The sequence below is a fragment of the Bos grunniens genome, chromosome 2 (assembly GCF_055505025.1).
Source record: "Bos grunniens cultivar Pamir isolate PY7600 chromosome 2, Bosgru_T2T1.0, whole genome shotgun sequence".
NCBI lineage: Eukaryota > Metazoa > Chordata > Mammalia > Artiodactyla > Bovidae > Bos > Bos grunniens.
In genome coordinates this window covers 64,947,728-64,970,202 of record NC_141166.1, presented here as the reverse complement: position 1 = coordinate 64,970,202, position 22,475 = coordinate 64,947,728, and the positions used below count along the sequence as shown (strand labels likewise).

Below are 22,475 nucleotides of genomic sequence, written 5' to 3'. Positions count from 1 at the left end.
TGTTATCCTTTCAGCTTCCTCAGCTCTAACTGCTCTTACTTCTTGGGTCCCTCTGTCTGTCTCAGTATCGCATTTCTTAACTTGCTTTGGAGGCTTTTGTCTGTGAGCTCATAGACTTGCCTTGTATTCTTTCAGTGTTGTGTTTTTTTTTCCCCCCTTCTTCCCATGCTTATCCTCTCCTCTAAGGCACTTCTGAAATTGCCCAGCCTGACATTTTATATCCTCAGCTCCGAAGAACTCTTACAATAGGATCTTTCAGGGAAATTGCCTTCAGTCCCGAGTGAGCATACAGAGGTTTGATTGTCATTTGCACAGATACTTCTAATTCTTCCCTTGGTCGCAGGTAGGTACTTTCTGTTCATTTGAAACTGGACTAGAGCTTGTTCACCTCTGTTCCTGTCCAGAAGATGCAGTCCCCTGACTCTTTGGGTGAGTCTGATTCTTGTTCTCTGCCTCACAGGAGCTGTCACAGGTTTTGTTCCTCCAAGGAGTTGGGTTTTTGACCCCAGTGCTTGTTTCCGCTCTCAGCTCCCTGAGTTCCTCCTGGCTCCAGCACCAGTTCATTACTGGGAGTTTATCACTGTTGTATCTGGAAAGGACTGAATCCTCTGCTTTATTTGTGTGATTTTAATTACTGTGTTTACCTATTTTTCCAAAGTCAACTCCTCTCTTCTCTTTCTAGCCCATCATTTGTACATACAAAGACTATCTTATTTTCAATAACTGATGTATACTTTAAGCTACAGAAAGTTCAGTTCTAATCTTAAACCTAATTTAAATATTTCTCCTTTCCCCATACATAGGGTAGTGGTGGTTTGTTCTTTTAGTCTTCACATTCTCCCACTTATTCTTGGTGGCACATGCTTTCAGCGTTGAGGAAGAAGAAAGAGAAAAGGAGCAGGGTCTAATGTGGGTGATGCTGTTGTAATCCAGCCAGGTGTTGTGGCATGAACATAACCATGCTTTTGTGTGCTGCACTTCAGTGTTCTCTCAGAGGCCCTTATAGAACCTAACATCACTTCCCCAAGGAGGCAGTTTTCTTCATACTTCACTTTTTGCCACACTCTCTCCCCGGTGTTGCTGGCTTTGGCTCTTAACTGGGAATACACTTCTTCTGCTTGGATCATCTTACTCTGAGACACCTGTCCCATAGGTAGAGTTCCAGTGAATGTGCTTCAAACTAGACTCACACGTGGCACAAGGGAAGCATACGTTTTTTCTTTTCTCCTAAGTTTTTATTTTGGAAGACTTCAAGCCCACAGAAAAGTTGAAAGAATAGTAAATGGAATAGTTATATGCCCTTCCCCCTAAATTTTCTACCTGTTAATATTTTGCCTATTTGCTGACACTGAGTTTTTCTAAACTGAAATAATTGAGGAGCACAACACAGACATTACTGTATCCATTACTACTTTTTTTGCATGGTGGTGGTTTAGTCACTAAGTCGTGTCCAACTCTTGCGACCCCATGGACTATAGCCTGCAGACTCCTCCATCCATGGGATTTTCCAGGCAAGAATCCTGGAGTGGGTTGCGATTTCCTTCTTCAAGGGATCCTCCCTGACCCAGGGATCAAACCCACATCTTCTGCATTGGCAGGCAGATCCTTTACTTCTGAGCCACAAGGGAAGCCCTTCATTTCCAAAAATCAAGGATAATCTTATATGTAATGTATTTATCACACAATTATTTTTTCCCCGCTCTGCTGGGTCTTCGTTGCAGCACATGGCCTTTTTCTGGTTACAGTGTGCAGGCTCAAAAGTTGTGGTGATCTTAAGTTCCCTGACCAGAAATCAAACCCATGTTCCCTACATTGGAAGGTGGATTCTTAACCATTGGACCACCAAGGAAGTACCTACACCCACAGGTTTTAACATTATTGTGACTATTAAAGTCCATACTAAGGTTTTTCCAGAAATTTTGATAAATGCCCTTCATAGTTGTTTTTCTGCCTGACTCAGGATCCAGTGAGAATTTCAGTTAGTTTCTCATGTTTCATTGCTCATGAAATCTTCCTCAGCCTGCTTTGCATTTCATGACATTGACATTTTTTTCAAACTTTTTGTTTTGTATTGGATTATTGCCAACAAAGGTCCGTCTAGTCAAGGCTATGGTTTTTCCAGTGGTCATATATGGATGTGAGAGTTAGACTGTGAAGAAAGCTGAGTGCTGAAGAATTCATGCTTTTGAACTGTGGTGTTGGAGAAGACTCTTGAGAGTCCCTTGGACTGCAAGGAGATCCAACCAGTCCATTCTAAAGGAGATCAGTCCTGTGTGTTCATTGGAAGGACTGATGCTAAAGCTGAAACTCCAGTGCTTTGGCTACCTCATGCAAAGAGTTGACTCGTTGGAAAAGACCCTAATGCTGGGAGGGATTGGGGGCAGGAGGAGAAGGGGACGACAGAGGATGAGATGGCTAGATGGCATCACCGACTCAATGGACATGAGTCTGAGTGAACTCCGGGAGTTGGTGATGGACAGGGAGGCCTGGCGTGCTGCGATTCATGGGGTCGCAAAGAGACACGACTGAGCGACTGAACTGATAACCAATTAACAAATAACATTGATAACTTTTTTAAAGAGCCTATGCAGGTTTCTTTGTGGAATACCTTGCAACTTAGATTTGTGAGATTATCTTAGATTCAGGTTAAACATTTTTACTGATATTTCGATTAAGGCGATGTCCACCAGATTTCTCTATAAAAGTACCTTTTCCCCCTTTAATCTGTGGAGTGTCATTTTAAAACTGAGAGTAGATATCCTATTCCCTGAAGTCTTTTATCTGGTGGCTTTGCATCCATTGATAATTTTTACCTGAATCAATTATTGTTTTGGTATTTATAATATGTTGATTTTCAAGTTCTGTCCTTCTTTCTACAAGTACAAGATGGCATTCCTCTGTAAAAGAGGGCTTCCTCTTTCCTCTCACCTTTAAAGGAAATAATGTTACTCATAGATTTGTGGATTTTTAAGAATGTATTATCATCTACTCCTGTTACTCATTTTGATGTGTGGCTTACTGTAAATTTGGCCTCTGGGAATCTATACATTCTTGCCCTCTCCAGCACTGTAAATGTAGCTTGTCCAGCCGCTGGCCTTTCCCCCAGGTTATTAAGGTAAACTTCAGTCAGCTCGTGGAGCTAGATCTCTCCATGCTAAGAGATACACTTCCCTACATAGGAGATACGTTTTTGTATACTCCCAAACTTAGAGATTCATGCATCATGTTTCCTAAGAGCTCTCTCAGCACCACACATGATGTGGGGCTGCTGCTGCTGCTGCTAAGTCGTTTCAGTCGTGTCCAACTCTGTGCAACCCCATAGGTGGCAGCCGGAGAAGGCAATGGCACCCCACTCCAGTACTCTTGCTTGGAAAGTCCCATGGATGGAGGAGCCTGGTAGGCTGCAGTCCACGGGGTCGCTAAGAGTCGGACACGACTGAGCGACTTCACTTTCACTTTTCACTTTCATGCATTGGAGAAGGAAATGGCAACCCACTCCAGTGTTCTTGTCTGGAGAATCCCAGGGACGGGGGAACCTGGTGGGCTGCCGTCTATGGGGTCGCACAGAGTCGGACACGACTGAAGCGACTTAGCAGCAGCATAGATGGCAGCTCACCAGGCTCCCCTGTCCCTGGGATTCTCCAGGCAAGAACACTGGAGTGGGTTGCCATTTCCTTCCCCAATGCATGAAAGTGAAAAGTGAAAGTGAAGTCGCTCAGTCGTGTCCGACTCTTAGCGACCCCGTGGACTGCAGCCTACCAGGCTCCTCTGCCCATGGGATTTTCCAGGCAAGAGTACTGGAGTGGGTTGCCATTGCCTTCTCTGTGATGTGGGACTAGTAGTTGCTAATGCTTAGCGATCCCCTTTCCCCCTTGAAGTAAAATGGAATCGTCTGCTTTCACAGGTTCTTTCAGAGCCTCCATTTACTTCATGTGACTTTTCTCTGCCCTGATGTCCTGCCCTTGCAGAATGTCCCTTTGGATGTCTTGTCTTTTCTTTTATGATGTGGATAGTGCAATGTGCTCAGACTCTTTTGATAAGGTCTGCTCAAATCTTTGGAATGTGACATGTATTAAGTTTCCTAGGACTGCTGTTATAGCTGGATGACCACAGAATTTTGTCTCGTGATTCTAGAGGCCAGAAGTTCAAGAGATGAAGATGCAGGCCAGATGCTTCCTTCTGAGAATGGTGAGAAGATCTGTTCCAGCCTCTTTCCTGGCTGTTGGTGGTTTGCTGGCAGGGTGGATTGCAGAAATACCACCTAGTCTCTGCCTTCATCATCACATGGCCTTCTTGGGTGTATATCTGTGTCCATACTTGCCCCTTCATAAGGATGTGTTTTCAAATGGGCTGAACTGAAGGATATCAGTCATGGTGCATGAAGTGCCTGCCCTCCCCTCCAGTATGATCTCAGTTCAGTTCAGTCACTCAGTCACGTTCAACTCTTTGTGACCCCATGGACTGCAGCATACCAGGCTTTTCCCTGTCCATCACCAACTCCTAGAGCTTGCTCAAACTCATGTCCATAGAGTCAGTGATGCCATTCAACCATCTCGTCCTCTATTGTCCCCTTCTCCTCCTGCCTTCAATCTTTCCTAGCATCAGGGTCTTTTCAGGTGAGTCAGTTCTTCGCATCAGTCAGCCAAAGGATTGGAATTTCAGCTTCAGCATCAGTCCTTTCAATGAATATTCAGGACTGATTTCCTTTAGGATTGACTGGTTGGATCTCCTTGCAGTCCATGGGACTCTGAAGAGTCTTCTCCAACACCACAGTTCAAAAGCATCAATTCTTTGGCACTCAGCTTTCTTTATAGTCCAACTCTCACATACATACATGAATACTGGCTTTGACTAGACGGACCTTTGTTGGCAAAATAATGTCTCTGCTTTTTAATATGCTGTCTAGGTTGACCATAGCTTTTCTTCCAAGGAGCAAGCATCTTTTAATTTCATGGCTGCAGTCACCATCTGCAGTGATTTTGGAGCCCCCCCAAAAGAGTCTGGCACTGTTTCCATTGTTTTTCCATCTTTTTGCCATGAAGTGACATGACTTGATGCCATGATCTTAGTTTTGTGAATGTTGAGTTTTAAGCCAACTTTTTCACTCTCTTCTTTGACTTTCATCAAGAGATTCTTTAGTTCTTGTTCACTTTTTGCCATAAGGATGGTGTCATCTGTGTATCTGAGGTTATTGATTTTTTTCCCAGAAGTCTTAATTCAGCTTGTGCTTCATCCAGCCTGGCATTTCACATGATGTACTCTCTATATATAAAGCTGAAACTCCAATACTTTGGCCACCTGATGCAAAGAGCTGACTCATTTGAAAAGACGCTGATGCTGAGAAAGATTGAAGGCAGGAGGAGAAGGGGACAACAGAGGATGAGATGGTTAGATGGCTTCACTGACTCAATAGACATGAGTTTGAGTAAACTCTGGAAGTTGGTGATGGACAGGGAGGCCTGGCATGCTGCAGTCTGTAGGGTCGCAAAGAGTTGGACACAGCTGAACGATTGAACTGAACTGAACTCTGTATATAAGTTAAATAAGCAGGGTTACAACACAGAGCCTTGAGGTACTCCTTTCCCGATTTGGAACCAGTCTGGTGTTCGATGTCTATTTCTAACTGTTGCTTCTTGACCTATATATGGATTTCTCAGGAGGCAGATAAGGTGGTCTGGTATTCCCATCTCTCAAAGAATTTTCCACAGTTTGTTGTGATCCACACAGTCAAAGGCTTTGGCATAGTCAATAAAGCAGAAGTAGATGTTTTTCTGGAAGTCCCTTGCTTTTTCAATGATCCAGCAGATGTTGGCAATTTGATCTCTGCTTCCTTTGCCTTTTCTAAATCCAGCTTGAATATCTGGAATTTCACGGTTCACGTACTGTTGAAGCCTGTCTTGGAGAATTTTGAGCATTACTTTGCTAGCATGTGAGATGAGTGCAATTGTGTGGTAGTTTGAACATTCTTTGGCATTGCTTTTCTTTGGAATTAGAATGAAATCTGACCTTTTCCAGTCCTGTGGCCACTGCTGAGTTTTCCAAATTTGCTGACATATTGAGTGCAGCACTTTTACAGCATCACCTTTTAGGATTTGAAATAGCTCAGCTGGAATTCCATCACTTCCATTAGCTTTTTTCATAATGATGCTTCCTAAGGCCCACTTGACTTGAGTATGATCTCATCTTGACCTAAGCAATGTATACCTGGAAATGTATTTCCAAGTAAAATCCCAATCCAAGATCATGAGCATGAGGACTTATGCATATGAATTTGGGGTGGGGCACAGTTTAACCCATAACATGCGTACTTTTAAACCATTGTTCTTCAGAAATTCCAAAATAATTCAACATTCTTTTAGATATGAACTTCTATTTCATTTCTGATTCATGAAGCTTTTAATCTTACTTTTGAGTACTGTGGACTATTTGTGTCCCTCCAGAATTCATACGTTGAGATCTAGTCCCCAGTCTGATGGTATTTGGAGGTAAGACCTTTGGGAAGTGATTTCATGAAGGTGGACTTAAGCCCTGGTGAATGGGATTAGTGCCCTTGTAAGAGAGACCCCAGAGTGCTCCCTCATTTCTTTCTGCCACATGAGGACGCAGCAAACAGATAGTCTCTAAACTAAAAAGAGGGCCCTCACCAAATACTGTATGTGCTGGTAAGACTTGGCAACAAGTCTAGAACTAGACTAGAACTGGGAGAAATAAAGTTCTGTTGTTAATAAGCTACCCAGTCTATGGTATTTCTGTTAAAGTAGCCTGAACAGGCTAAGACATATGGGTGTAGTTAAAATAAAAAATTTCTATCATATGTCCATCTTAGGACCACAGGAAATGAACTACCAATTTTTGTATTCTTTTGTCCAAAAATATTTGTATCCATATTTTTTAAAATTTATGGTGAAAATTTCAAGATTATATATAGGTCCAACATATGGTGAACCACGGCATTCTCATCAGTCAGCTTCAACAAACTCCTGTATTCTATCATTTTTGTTTCATCTCTTCCTCGTCACCACCATCATCTCTTCTCTTGATGTTGTTAACCTTATTTAAAAAGAAAAAAGCCTCTCAAGTTGCACTGATTCACATTTAGAAAGGATAACCATTGGAGAAGTACAAAAAGACTTGAAAATGAGCTGAATAGATGGTTTTACACTAATAGATTTTTACAACTGTTGAAAAGTGCCTGAAGTACCTTTACTCCCATGGTTTCCAAGTGAGTTCCAAGTGAGAAACCCTTCTAATTAAATTTATCTGGGAATTCCAAATAAAATCTCATTAAAAAGTTACCAGGGGAAACCAAAACTCTACCATCTGCTCCACTTTCTGTGTAGCTCATTTGAGTCTGAAATCCTTTGGGCTCTGTAGAACACATGTTGATGACCACAGTGAAGGAAGCTGTTTGAAAGTGTACAGCCACGTGGTTGCAGAGATAGGACTGGGACACAGCGGTCTTGACTTGCAAAGAAGCTCTCTTTGTTCTTACTGTCTCTCTCATCAATTTTTGAAAGTTTTTTTTTTTTCTTCTTATTTGTGTCCCAGACCCAGAGTGATTAAAGCACGGCCTTCATTCCTCTAGGAAGGCAGGCAGCAGTGGCAGTTTGTTTCCTTCCTCCTCACTCAGTATTAGGTCAAGAAAATAAAAATGTCTACATTGACCTTTGAACTTTGCCACAGCAGATAAATTGAAAATCTTGTTCTTTAAAAAACTGTTGGAGGGCTTCCCTGATGGCTCAGTGGTAAAGAATCCATCTTCCAATGCAGGAGACATGGATTCGATCCCTGGTCTGGGAGGATCCCACATGCCATGGAGCAACTAAGCCCGTGTTCCCCATCTGTGGAGGCTGTGCTCTAGAGCCTAGGAACCACAGCTACTGAAGCCTGCTCGCCCTAGAGCCCACGCTCCACAATAAGAGAAGCCACCACAAGGAGAAGCCTCTGCACTGCAACTAGAGGGTAGCCCCCACTCGCCATTATTAGAGAAAAGCCTGCACAGCAGCGAAGACCCAGCACAGCCAAATAAATAAATAAAATTATAAAAAACATAACTGTTAGAATACTTGCTTTTCTAGATGATTTTTTTTTTTTTTTACCGTTTGGCTGTACTTCGCAGCATGCAGGATTTTAGTTCCCTGACCAGGGATCAAACCTACACCCCTTTAAGTGGAGTCTTAACTGCTGGACTGCCAGGGAAGTCCATGAATTGTTTTCGTATTTCATTTTCCTGTTGTTCATTTCATGAATAAAGATACATAGTTGATTTTTGTATATTGATGTTGTATCCTGCAACTTTGTTGTTTCAAATTGAACTAGATTATTTTTAGTTTTGAAATCCTAAATTTGACTAAGGTTTTTACATATTTAAAAATGTTTGTACACATTATAAAATTCATTTATTGGGACTTCCCTGGTGGTCCAGTGATTAAGGATCTGCCTGCCAAGGCAAGGAATACAAGTTTCAATTTCTGGTCCTCGAAGGTTCCACATGCCGTGAAGCTACTAAGCTCATGCACCACAACTATTGAATCCGTGCCCTAGGGCTTGTGAACCGCAGCTATTCAAGCCTGAGCACAGCAGAGCCTGTACTCCACAACGTAAGCCGCCGCAATGAGGAGCCCATGTACCTTAGCTAGAGAGTGACGCTCGCTTTCTGTGATTAGAGAAAGGTCGAGAGCAGCCACAAAGACCCAGCTTGGCCAAAAAGTAAATAAAATTTAAAAGTTCATTTATGGTAAATGTACAAGTCCATGATTTTTAGAAATGTATAAAATTGTACAATCACTACAGTCTAGTTTTAGAACATTTTCATGATCTCCAAAAGTTCAGTCTTTATAAATTTTACTTTCCTAGACATTTTGTATGAATGAAATTATACAGTATACAAGGTTTTATGTCTGGTTTTCTAGAATAATTTTCAGATTTATCCATGTATTCTAATGTGCTCCTTTCAGTTGCTGATTAATAATGCATTTTATGGATATACAGTGTTTTGTTTATACATTCACCAGTTGTTGGAAATTTGCATTTTTTCCATGTTCTGGCTGTCAGTAATGTTATAAGCATTCCTGTACATATCTTAGTGTGGACATAAAATGTCATTTCTCTTGAATAGACTCCGAGGAGGGAAATTGCTGGGTTGTATGGTGAATTTATATTTTAACTTTTAAAGGAATTGACAGACGTTTTTCCGGAGAGGAAATGCTTGAATGTTCCAGGTCTTCACATCCTAGCCAACATTTGTGATTTTCTGTCTTTTTGATTACAGCTGTTTAAGAGAGTGAATAGTGGCATTTCCTTGTTTTGATTTGCATTTTCCAGAGGGCTACTGATGTTGAGCATCTTTTCATGTGCTTGTCAGCCATTAATCGATTGATTGTCTTTGCAGGAATGTCTATTTGAAACTTTTGCTCATTTTTATATGAGTTATTTATCCTTTTGATATTAAGAGTTCTTTGTATATGTTGGATACCAGTTCCTTATGAGAGACTGATTTGCAAAATTTTTCATTTCATCTGTGACTTCTCTCTTCATTTCAATCAACAGTATTTTTTTGAAGCTCAAGCATTACATTGTGATGAAGTCCAATTTCCCATTGTTTTTTTTTTTATGGGTGGTACCTTTGGTATCATATCTGAGAACATTTTGCCAAACCCAAATCACAAAGATCTTTTCCTCCTGTGTTTTTTTCAGATATTTATTGTTTCAGCTCTTAACATTTCAGTGTGTTATCCATGTTGATTTAACTTTTGTGTCGTGTGAGGTAAGGGTCTAAATTCACATTTTTGCGTGTATTTTTAGTTGTTTTGACACCAGTTGTTGAATGCCTATTCTTTTATGCATTGATTTGTCTTGGCAAAAATCAACCATAAGCATTATGAATTCCGAACTCTCAATTTCATTCTGTTGATTTACATATCTATTAAAAATTTTTTTTATTTATTTATTTTTGGCTGTGCTGGGTCTTCATTGCTGCACAGGCTTTCACTAGTTGTGGTGAGCTAGTTGTATTCTTTATTATGGTGCTTGGGTTTCTCATTATGGTGGCTTCTTTGGTTGTGGAGCATGGGTTCTAGGCACGTGGGCTTCAGTAGTTGAGTACATGGGTCCAGTAGTTGTGGTTCCCGGGCTCTAGAACACAGGCTCAGTAGTTGTGGTGCAGGGGCTGAGTTGCTCTGTGGCATATGGGATCTTCTCAGACCAAGGATCAAACCCATGTCTCCTGTCTTGGCAGGCGGATTCTTCACCACTGAGCCACTAGGGAACCCCCTACATACCTATTTTTGTGCCAATACCACACTGTCTTAATAACTGTGGTTTTATAGCAAGTTGCAGTATATATCCTCCAGTTTTCTTCTTTTCCAGAATGCACCTGGTTGTTCTAGCTTCTGAATTTTCACATTTTTTTCATCTAATTCATGAACATAAAGTATAAAGTGTCTTTCTGTTTATTTAGATATCCTTTATTTATTATAGTTTTAAGTGTATAAGCTCTGCATGTGTGCTCAATCACTTCAGTCATGTCCAGCTTTTTCGACCTTATGGACTCTAACCTGCCAGGTTCCTCTGTCTATGGAGTTCTCCAGGCAAGAATACTGGAGTGGGTTGCCATGCTTTTCTCCAGGGGATCTTTCCTACCCAGGGATTGAACCCAAGTCTCTTGTGTTTGCTGCATTGGCACGAGGGTTCTTTACCACAAGTGCCATGTGGGAAGCCCAACAAGCTCTGCATATCCTTTATTAAATTTATTCCTGTTTTTATTCTTTTGATGGTAACAATTATTTTAATAATAGTAACAGAATTATTGTAATCTCAGTTTTCTATTGTTCATTGCTAGTGTATAGGCATAATTGAATTTTGTGTGTTGATCTTGTGTCCTGCCTCCTTGCTGAACTTGTTTATTACTTTCCAGGAGCATTTTGTGGATTCCATTGACTTTTCTACATACAGGATTCTGTCATCTGCACATAAAAACCTCTTGCTTTGTATCTCTTTCTTTCTAGTTTGGGCCCTTAATTTACTCTGCCTTTTTTTCTTACTGCACCTTTTAAAACCTTCTGTGTATTGTTGAATAGAAGTGATAAGAGTGGAGTCTTTGTCTTGTTTCTGACTTACAAGAGAAATAATTTGGTCATTCATCATTCAGTGTAATGTTGTGCTATGCTGTGCTTAGTTGTGACCCCATAAACCCTTCAGGCTTCTCTGTCCATGGAACTCTGCAGGCAAGAACACTGGGGTGGGTTGTCATGCCCTCGTCCAGGGGATCTTCCCAACCCAGGGATCGAACCCAGGCCTCCCACATTGCAGGTGGATTCTTTACCGTCTGAGCCACCAGGAAAGCCCCAATGTAATGTTAGCTGTTGATTTTTTTGTGTGTGTATTTCCTTTATCAGTTTGAAGATATTCTTATCTATTCTTAGTTTGTTGAGAGTTTTACCATTAGTGTTGTTGGATTTTGTCACATGCTTTTTCTGTATCTATTGAGATGATCATGTGGTTTGTTTCTATTAATATGTAGTATTACATTAATTGATTTTGGAATGTTAAACTAACTTTGCATTTCTGTGAAAAGTCCCAGTTGATCATGGTGGACAGTCCTTTTTCTTCCTTGCTTGATTTCTTGTTGTATGTTTGGTATTGCTCCACTGTCAGGATAATAATGGGCTCATAGAATGACTTGGAGAATGTTGCCTTTCCTATATTTGTAAAATAGTTTGTTGATGGTTAGAATTATTTCTTCTTTTAAATATTTGATAGAATTTTTCAGGAGGTTCTCTGGGTCTGAGCTTCTCTTTGTGAGAAGATTTTTAATTACCAGTTAATGTCTATACTTTTCTGCATCTATTCAGACTTTCTGTTTTCCTGGAGTGAGCTGTGGTGGTTTGTGGCTTTCAAGGAATTTTTGCATATCATCTAAGTTGTTGAGTTTATTGGTGTACAATTCATAATATTCCCTTCTATCTTGTTAATGTTTGTAGTGTCTGTAGTGATGTCACTCTTCCCATTCCTGGTATTGTATATACATATTCTTATTTTTCTTTTTATCAGTCTAGCTACAAATTATTAATACATAAATCAATTATTAATTGAGCTCAAAGAACTAGTTCTCAGTTTAATTCATTTTCTCTATTATTTTTCCTTTTATCTTTATTATTTCCTGCCTTCCTCTTCCTTTGCATTTAATATGCTCTTTTTCTAATTTATCAAGGTATAAACTGAGGTCATTGATTTGAAAACTTTGTTCTAATGTAGATGTTTAATATTATAAGTATTCCTCTAATTATTATTTTAGTAGAATCCTACAAATACAGATGTGTTATGTGCTTTTTTTTTTTTTTTGATGTGTTATGCTTTTGCTTTCATTAGTTTAAAATTCTTTTCTAATTTTCCTTTTCATATCTTTTTTGATCCAGTGGTTATTTAGAAGTACATTATATAGTTTCCAAATATTTGGCGATTTTCCAAGGAACTTTTTGTTTTGATTTATAATTTATGTTCCAGTCAAAGAACATACATACTTTGTATGATTTGAGTCCTTTTGAATTTAACTCTTGTTTTATGGCCCAGAGTATGACCTGTCTTAGTGATTATTCTGTATGCCCTTGAGAAGATCATGTGTTTTGATGTTTTGGGTAGAGCATTTTCTAAATGTCAGTCAAGTAAAGTTGGTGGTTAGTGATGTTCACATCCACTATATCCTTGCTGATTTTCTGTTCTGTCACTTATTGAAAGAAGGGTGTTGAAATCTCCAACCATAATTGATTTGTTTGTTACTCTTTGCAGTTCTTTCAGTTTTGGCTCCATGCATTTTATTTATTTATTTTTTTTTCATGCATTTTAAAATGCCACCATTAAGTTAATAAATATTTAGGATTTTTATGTTCTCTTGATTAAATGACCCCTTTATCCTTATGAAGTGATCATCTTCATTTTAAGTACAATTCTTTGCTCTTAACTCTACTTTGATATCAATATGTTCACTGTAGCTTTCTTTTGACTAGTGTTAGCATAGTGTATCTTTTTCTGTCCTTTTATTTTTTATCTTTGTTAATTTGTTTCTTCATAGTTAAATTGTTTCATGTAGGCACCACATAACTGGGTTTTGCTGTTTAAATTTTAACTGATAGTCTCTGCATTTGAAAATTGTTATGTTTCATCTTTGCACAGTGGCAGTATAGTCAATGAGGTTTATCCATGGCACAGTTATTGTTAATTGAAAACTTTTCCCAATCCTCTGCAGTGATGACTTGAAATAGAGTTGACATTGGCAATTTTTTTAAAGTATCAAATTATTGACTATACTGGGTCTTAGCTGAGGCATGTTGGCTCTTTAATGGGCATGTGGGATCTTAGTTGTGGCATGTGGCATCTTAGGTCCCTGATCAGGGGTTGAGCCCAGCTACCCTGCCTTGGAAACTCAGAGTCTTAGCCACTGGACCACTTAGGAAAGTCCTGACATTAGCAATTTTTGACAGTCTCTGCAGAGATTGATTTTTTTTTAATGGTATGTTTATACTGTTTCCTTTTAATATGATTATTGGTATGATTGAGTCTGTCATCCTGCTGTTTGTTGTCTGTCCCATATGTTTCTTGTTTCCATCTTCTTCTTTTTTCATTAATTTTTAAAAAATTTCCTTTATGTCCTTTTCTTATTCCTTAGCTATAACTCTTTGGTGTTGTTTTTTTTTTTTTTAACTTTAATGGTTACTTTAGCATTTATCAGTCAACGTTCAAGGAATATTATACTGTTTCATGTGTAGTATAACAACTTTACAGTAGCGTGCTTCTATTTCTCCTGTCCCAGCCTTTTTACCGTCATTTGCCAAATATTTTTCTTCTATGTGTGTTTTAGACCCTATAATACATTGTTCATTTTACTTCTGCCTGTATGTTTCCCTTTAATATTTTTTTAGTGCTGGTCTTTTGGTCATGAATTCCTATTGTCTGTCTTCTTTTTTAAGATTTAATTCATACTGTTTACCCATTCACAGCCAACAATTCAGTGTTTTTAGCACTTTCATAGAATTGCGCAACCTTTATTACAGTTTTACTTTAGAATATTTTGCCCCTCACTAAAAAAACCCAAAAAAAACCCACTTAGTATTCTTGCCTGGGAAATCCTATGGATAGAGGAACCTGGCAGCCTACAGTCCACAGGGTTGCAAAAGAGTCGAACACAACTTGTTGACTAACCAACAAAAAAGAAACCCCATATCCACTATCAGTTGTTCTTCTCCACACTCACTCACCCTTTTGGTAAGGGAGGGATCCTCTACCCTAAATACTGTTAAATGGCCCAACATACAATGCCCAGCCCTGTCAGCAGTTTACTAAACATATATACTCATGGCTCTAAGGAGGACGAAACCTCACAACAATGGGGATGCATCATGTCTCTCTTGGGAGCAAAGTGAACAAACATGGGCTTTTTTGGGAGGCAGGCTTTATAGGAATGTGAGAATGAGTTAACCCCTTGTTTCCCACCAGGGGATATGATTGGCTTGTCTGAATAATTTCACAGGCTGGCAGAGAAATGAAACTTATTGATTAAGAATCTGGTAGGATGCAGCTGGTACAGTTTTGGAACCTTTTTCGCTGGGAGGGCATATCTATCTGATGAGAGTTGGGAAGCTCATGGTTGGGCCTTGGGGGCCCATGAGGCTCAGGGACGTCAAGACAGCCTTTTTATGGAATCCTAATTTCAGACCTTAAACCACAGCAGTTAATCTCCATTCCTCTCTAGCTTCTGACAACCACTAATCTACTTTCTGTGTTTGTGAACTTGTTTTTTCTAGACATTTCATATAAATGGCCTCATATGATATGTGGTATTTTGTGTCTGACTTTTTTCCCTTAACGTTGTATTTTCAAGGGTCATAGCGTGTTTCAGTACATGACTCCTTTTCTTGCTGATTATTATGCCATTCAGTGTTCTTGCCTGGAGAATCCCAGGGACGGGAAAGCCTGGTGGGCTGCTGTCTATGGGATCACACAGAGTTGGACACCACTGAAGCGACTTAGCAGCAGCAGCAGCAGAGGAGGCTAGGAGAAGGCAATGGCAACCCACTCCAGTGCTCTTGCCTGGAGAATCCCATGGATGGAGGAGCCTGGTGGGCTGCAGTCCATGGGGTCGCTAGGAGTCAGATACGACTGAGTGACTTCACTTTCACTTTTCACTTTCGTGCATTGGAGAAGGAAATGGCAACCCACTCCAGTGTTCTTGCCTGGAGAATCCCAGGGATGTCAGAGCGTGGTGGACTGCCATCTATGGGATCGCACAGAGTCGGACACAACTGAAGCGACTTAGCAGCAGCAACAGCATGGACAGATCATGTTTTATTTATCCGTTCCTCAGTTAATAGGCATTTCCACTTTTTTGCCTATTATGAATAGTGACTCCATGAACATTTGGGTACACATCTCTGAGTGTATGTTTGTTTTCACTTTTCTTTGGTGTATATATAGGTTTTCCTTTGTTTTTGAAAGCTTTTTGGCTAGATATAAAATTTGGATTGGTAGGCTTTTATTCTTTACATATCTTTGAGATACTCCTCCACTGTCCTCTAGTTTGCATTATTTCTGATAAGAAATCTGCTGTCCTCCTTATCTTATTCTTTTTGAATGTACAATGCTTTGGCTGCTTTTAAATTTTTCTTTTCATCATTGGTTTTAAGCAGTGTGGTTACAATGTGCTTTGGTGTAGTTTTCTTCATGTTTTTTGTGTCTAGAGTTTCCTGAAATTCTTGAATCTGTGGGTTTATAGTTTTCATCAGATTTGTAAATATCAGTCATCTTTTTCTTCAAATACTTTTTCTCCCCTCCCTTTTTCGCCCCTCCCCCCACCACCCCAGGACTGTATCTAGTCAGTTATTCATGTAGTTGGTTGCTTGAAGTTGGCCCACAAAGAAGAACTGACATTTTCATTTGGGAGGTAATCCTTTTTCCCTGTGTGTTTTATTTTGGATAGTTTTTATTGCTGTGCCTTTAAATTCAGTATCTTTTAAAAAATCTAATCTGCTGTCCACCTCACCCAATATATTTTCCATCTTAGATATTGTGGTTTTCATCTCTAGAATCTTGGTTTGAGTCTTTTTTGTATGTTGTAATTTCTGCTTAGCTTTTTGAGCATATGAAATACAGCTCTAATAACAGTTTTTAGTGTCTTTCTCTGCTAATCCTAACATGCTGTTGATTGATTTTTCTTTTTAGTATGGATGTCTTTTTCTGCCTCTTAGCATTTCTAATAATCTCTGACTAGATACCTGACATTTTGAAGTTTACATTGTTGGATACCAGATCATTTTGTATTCCTTTCAGTCTTGAGATTTGTTTTAGAATGCAGTTAAATTACTTGGAAACACTTTGATCCTTTCAGCTCTTTCTTTTATGATGTGTTAAGTGGATTTGTCACAAGGCTGTCTGGATAAATTATTCTCTACTCCTGAGGCAGGATCTTTTTCATACTCAGTACCCTTGTTATGTGTTTTTATAGTGTGTAAAGAAGGACACTGTGGCCCAGCATGAGTGCCACTAATTCTTTCCGAAGCCACACAGAAGGAGGAAATCCTTTTGGATGGTTCTTTTCCCAGTCTCAGGAGTTTCCTTCCACATGTTCCCTGATCAGTACCCTACTGCATCTTGAGGGGAGCCTTCTGCAGACCTCCAGGATTCTCTCCTGCCTGGTACCCTGTCCAGTGAACTTCAGCTGTCCTGGTCTCCCTGGACTGTCAGCCACAGGACATCTCTGTGCCCCACCTCACTGTAATCTCTGTATTATAACATGGAGATTCTCTTAAAACAAGGACTCCTCATTGTTTGCTGAATCTCAGAATTTCTGCCTTTTTGTTGTCTGATGTCTAATATCTTGAGAATTGTTTATTTTCCCCTTAGGTTATTTCAGTTGGGAAGCTAAATTCAGCCCCTTCTTCTCCAATTTGGAAGGAAGAGAATCTGCCCAAAGGTTTTGACAGATGAATAAGCCACTTGGCATATGAACTCTTACATGATTTTTTTTTTCCTTAAATGACTTTTTTTCCAACAGATTTTTATTAGTGTTTTAAATTCTTTTCATGATAAATGTCTTGATCTAAGTATATTTTCTGTTACCTTTACAGCTTGCCTCTGAAGCTTGATTTGCTAGATAGTCCAGACTTACTGGAAACAACCATTAATGAGGTAGCTGGGGCACCTGACACCATGGACACCTCCCAAGTCCCAGGTGAAGTGAGCACAGCCACCAGGCAGGCTGGGTTAGAGGGACCTGAAGGTGAGTGCAGGAGTGAGTAAATGTTCTGTGTGATATCAGTGACAGTAGTCTATGTCTTTTGAAATGAGCTGTTTGTCAGTCACTTCAAGAGTATTTTATGCAGCAGCAGTTGAATTTGAAATTTTAATGTAGAATAGACATTAAACATAATTTAAACATAAAACATAATTTAATTTAAACATTAAACATAATTTAAATATTAAACATAATTTAGTGTTATGCCTTCTTGCCTTTTTGGCTTAAGCGTCCATTGAAATGTTTAAGATCACATAACTGATACCATTAAACATTTGTGTCATTTATAAGTCATTAAACATTTTTTAATTTTCAAATTTTCTTTTTGTTTCTTGAGTGAAAATCAAGAGAAAAATGTTTCCTTAGAGATTATCTAGGGCACAGGATTGAACAAATGTTTGGACATTCCTTTAGTGCATAGGAAATATTTTGTTATTAATGAGAGCTGTTGTTGCCCAGACCCACAAAAATAAATAATCAAGAAAGAATGCTGCTCTCCTTAACTTTTTAAAAGGTTAAAAGGAAATAAGAAATTTGCACATATTTCTATCTATTTGTGAGTTTGGTTTGATATTAAAACATAACTGTCTTTAAACAAAAGCTTTCTGTTGAATTTCAGTGTAAGTGTGATCATTTAAAAGCAGCTTATGTTTACATGGCTCTTGGCAATTTTGATTTCTTTTTCTAAAATTAAGCACCGTCTTTTAAACAACTTATAGAAAATTGCCAGTGAGTATGCTGTTCTCTCTGAAGAGTGTAAAATACAGCAATAGGATTTAGTAATTTAGAAAGATGTGATGAAAAATTTCACAGTGCTTCTGGTTCATAGAACATGCTGAATTACTGCTGGTAGTGGGCTTTCCTGGTGGCTCAGAGGTTAAAGCATCTGCCAGCAATGCGGAAGACCTGGGTTCTATCCCTGGGTCAGGAAGATCCCCTGGAGAAGGAAATGGCAACCCACTCCAGTATTCTTGCCTGGAGAATCCCATGGATGGAGGAGCCTGGTGGGCTACAGTCCACGGGGTCACAAAAGAGTTGGACACGACTCAGCAGCTTGACTTTCACTTTCAGTTGGTTTAAAAAATCTGTTCTTTTGTTCCTGAAGTAACTACTACAAATGCACTGTTAAATGTTCTGGCATGTTATATATTATGTTTTTATTGACAGCTACCATATTTAAATTGTTTTTCTGAGTCTGAGGTCTGGGAAACATAAATTCAGTTCAGTTCAGTTCAGTTGCTCAATCATGTCCAACTCTTTGCGACCCCATGAATTGCAGCACGCCAGGCCTCCCTGTCCATCGCCAACTCCCGGAGTTCACTCAAACTCATGTCCATCGAGTCGGTGATGCCATCCAGCCATCTCATCCTGTGTCGTCCCCTTCTCCTCCTGCCCCCAATCCCTCCCAGCACCAGAATCTTTTCCAGTGAGTCAACTCTTCGCATGAGGTGGCCAAAGTACTGGAGTTTCAGCTTTAGCATCATTCCTTCCAAAGAACACCCAGGACTGACCTCCTTTAGAATGGACTGGTTGGATCTCCTTGCAGTCCAAGGGACTCTCAAGAGTCTTCTCCAATACCATAGTTCAAAAACATCAGTTCTTTGGCGCTCAGCTTTCTTTACAGTCCAACTCTCACATCCATACATGACCACTGGAAAAAAACCATAGCCTTGACTAGACGGACCTTTGTTGGCAAAGTAATGTCTCTGCTTTTGAATATGCTATCTAGGTTGGTCATAACTTCCCTTCCAAGGAGTAAGCGTCTTTTAATTTCATGGCTGCAGTCACCATCTGCAGAGATTTTGGAGCCCAAAAAAATAAAGTCTGACACTGTTTCCACTGTTTCCCCATCTATTTCCCATGAAGTGATGGGACCAGATGCCATGATCTTAGTTTTCTGAATGTTCAGCTTTAAGCCAACTTTTTCACTCTCCACTTTTACTTTCATCAAGAGACTTTTTAGTTCCTCCTCACTTTCTGCCATAAGGGTGGTGTCAAACATAAATTAGCTTTGATTTATTCATAATTTCAGAATGATGTTCTAATTTGATTTTTTAAAAGTAAGAGTTATCGGGTTAAGAAAACATCTCTGTTATTCAGAGCACCTTGTTTTATTTTACTTTGCAAATATTGTGCTTTTTTGCAAAATGACAGTTTGTGGCAACCCTATATTGTCAGGTAATGGGTAGCATTTTTTAGCAATAAAGTATTTTTTAACTAAAGTATGCACATTATTTTTTTAAACATAATGCTATTGCATGTTTAATAAGTAGACTACAATATAGTACAAACATAACTTACATGCACTGGGAAACCAGGCAATTCACATGACTCACTTCACTGTGGTGATCCAGAGCTGAACCCACAGTATCTCCAACGAATGCCAGTATTTCTCATGTACTTTTTTTGCAGCAATTGTTTTTGGTTATTTTCCAGTTTTCACAGCCTTGCTCTGGACTCTGTCTCTTGTTAGAAATAGTCACTCTTTGTCACTAGAAAGATGTGATATGTAACAGATAGAGGCCATCAGTGTTTAGATCCAGCCAGAAGCAAGACTAGCTTAATGTGAAGTATTTTCGGGATTAAAATAAAAAGTCTCCTTTATAGAATGGCAACATTGATTCTATTTTCATTTTATGTCTGTCCATTGTATGTATTAAAAAATGCTTAAATTAAAATTTTAATTTAATTAATTAATTTGGAAGAAAATCTGTGACAAACTGAGATAGCATATTAAAAAACTGAGATATTACTTTGCCGACAAAGGTCTGTCTAGTCAAAGCTATGAATTTTCCAGTAGTCATGTATAGATGCAAGAGTTGGACCGTAAAGAAGACTGAACACCAGAAAATTGATGCTTTTGAGCTGTGGTGTTGGAGAAGACTCTTGAGAGTCCCTAGGACTGTAGGTAGATCAAATCAGTCAATCCTAAAGGAAATCAATCCTGACCATTCATTGGAAGGACTGATGCTGAAGTTGAAGCTCCAACACTTTGGCCACCTGATGCAAAGAGTCAACTCATTAGAAAAGACTCTCATGCTGGGAAAGATTGAAGGCAGGAGGAGAAGGGGACAATAGAGGATGAGATGGTTCGATGGCAACACTGAGTCAATGAACATAAGTTTGAGCAAGCTCCAGAAGATGGTGAAGGACAGGGAAGCCTAGTGTGCTGCAGTGCATGGGGTTGCAAAGAGTTGGACACCATGAAGCAACTGAACAACAACAACAGTTATCTGGATTTGAAAAGTGTTTAAAATTCTTTCAGCACTGCAGTAGTGTTGTATGAACAATCAACGTTTATTTAATACATACTTTCTAGGAGATTATATTGATTTTGAGGAATTTGGTAGAACAAACTAAGGATGCTTAGAAAGGACAAGACCAAATGAGACTTAATAGTTTCAAATACTCAGAAGCCTTTTATATCAGGGAATTTATGTTACTTTCTTACTGAATCTTCAATCAGCAGTTTGAAAATATAGCAAAGCCAAATTGAAATGAGTTTAGGGAAGAATCTTTTAAACTGTTCTTGCCATATATCAGACATAGATATCTTACAGTGAGTGGGCTCCATTACAGAAACTATTCAGGCAGCGCTTAAATACTGTTGGAAGTTATGACAGAAGAAATTTTTGAATAATGTAGGGGTTTCATTAGTAAGACTTATCCAGTTGAGACTCAGAACATTTGCTCAGTGTCAATCAATGAAGCTAGAGCATTTTGATATTAAGAATTAAGGTCTTATACCAAGATATGAATCTTGGTGTCCAATTTATTCTATATTTTCTTTTGGTGATGATGTCAAAACCCTGATTGACTTAGGTAAATAGTTAATAAATAGTAACATAAGAAAGAAAAGCATTTAGCCTACAGTCTCAGGATATTTCTCAGCCAAACAGAAATAGTAGAATAAGCTTTATTTTAACCAGTTCTCCCTCACCAGCACAAGCCAGCAGTATTAATTTAACAGCATAAGCTGAAGTGTTGTGGTCCCAGCATCATCATGTTAAAATTTAGTGTCAAACCATTTGAAGCATAAGAAAAACAAGAGGTGGCAATTAAGTAAGAAAATGAATATGGAAGACTTTGTGATTAATGTTGAATTAGTGATTCTCAGTTTGATTGTACATTAAAATCACCTAGAGGGTTTTAAAAACTAGAAGTGCCACTCAAAGCTGGTGCACTGGGACAACCCTGAGGGATGGGATGGGGAGGGAAATGGAAGGAGGGGTTCAGGGTGGGGGACACATGTACACACCCATGGCTGATTCATGTCAATGTATGGCAAAAAACACTACAGTATTGTGAAATAATTAGCCTTCAATTAAAATAAATTAAAAAAAATAAAAACTCCTTGTGCCATAAAACTGCCTTCAGAAATCTGATATTGTTATTCTAGGGTCAGCTCTGGGGATCAGTGTATCTTAAAAGTTCCCAACCTGATTCTAATGTGTAGCCAAGGGACAGATTTACAGAGTTAATTGATGAACACTTTAGAAGATCTCTCTGACTGAGAGGAAATGACTTCATAGTTTTCCCTCCTTTCTTCTCCTTGATTGCTTAGAAATTATTTAGCATTCAGTAGCTTTTTTTGTTATTTGGACAATGTATAAATTCAAATTCCTACCAAATTGATTCCTGCACAATAAGAACACCTAACAGTTGTTAGTTGAAATAGAATTCATTGTATTTAATGTATCATCTCTTCAGTGGTTGGAGGATTTTACTTGTATTGTACAGCCTGGTTGCAGGTAGTGAAGATAAGATGCTTGTCCTGCATCACACCTGACTGGTGTCACCAGTATGTGATAGGTTGAGTCAGTGAGTTAATAAATGTGTGTTCTTCATCAGTTTAGTTTTAGGCCCCATACAGTCAGGAAACAAGGAGAAGAAACAGCTAGGTGCTAAGGTTTTGCAGGAGGAGCTTGGGTTGTACTTAGGAAGGAAGGGTGGTGTCACAGGTGCTCTGTGCCTTTTCTTTGAATCTTTTAGCTGGTGAGCTAGCTTAACCCCTCGTGCCATGGAGAGTCTACATCGAGTGGCATTTTAGGAGCAGAGCAGATACAGGAAATGTTCCTGTTTAGGTTAACTCTTACTCAAATCAATGGTGAGTTTCCTGATTATAGAAGGAATGTCTGGTCCAAGGTGATACGGATTATTACCTTTTATTGATGGTAACTGGTATTGAGGG

The 22,475-nt window shown here is 39.2% G+C and overlaps 1 protein-coding gene and 1 non-coding gene across 9 annotated transcripts in view; both read left to right on the top strand.

Moving 5' to 3' along the window:
* Nucleotides 1-22,475, top strand: part of EPB41L5 (erythrocyte membrane protein band 4.1 like 5) — a 167,482-nt gene that overhangs the window by 99,426 nt on the left and 45,581 nt on the right. For all 8 annotated transcript variants that reach the window (XM_086349565.1, XM_086349564.1, XM_086349563.1 and 5 more), the window contains one exon: nucleotides 17,118-17,269. In XM_086349565.1, the coding sequence (XP_086205691.1) occupies nucleotides 17,118-17,269 (152 nt within the window). The remainder of the gene's footprint in view (nucleotides 1-17,117; nucleotides 17,270-22,475) is intronic.
* LOC147378175 (U4 spliceosomal RNA) lies at nucleotides 13,159-13,296 on the top strand. The gene has a single exon (XR_015153700.1). It is a non-coding gene; the product is annotated as a U4 spliceosomal RNA (small nuclear RNA).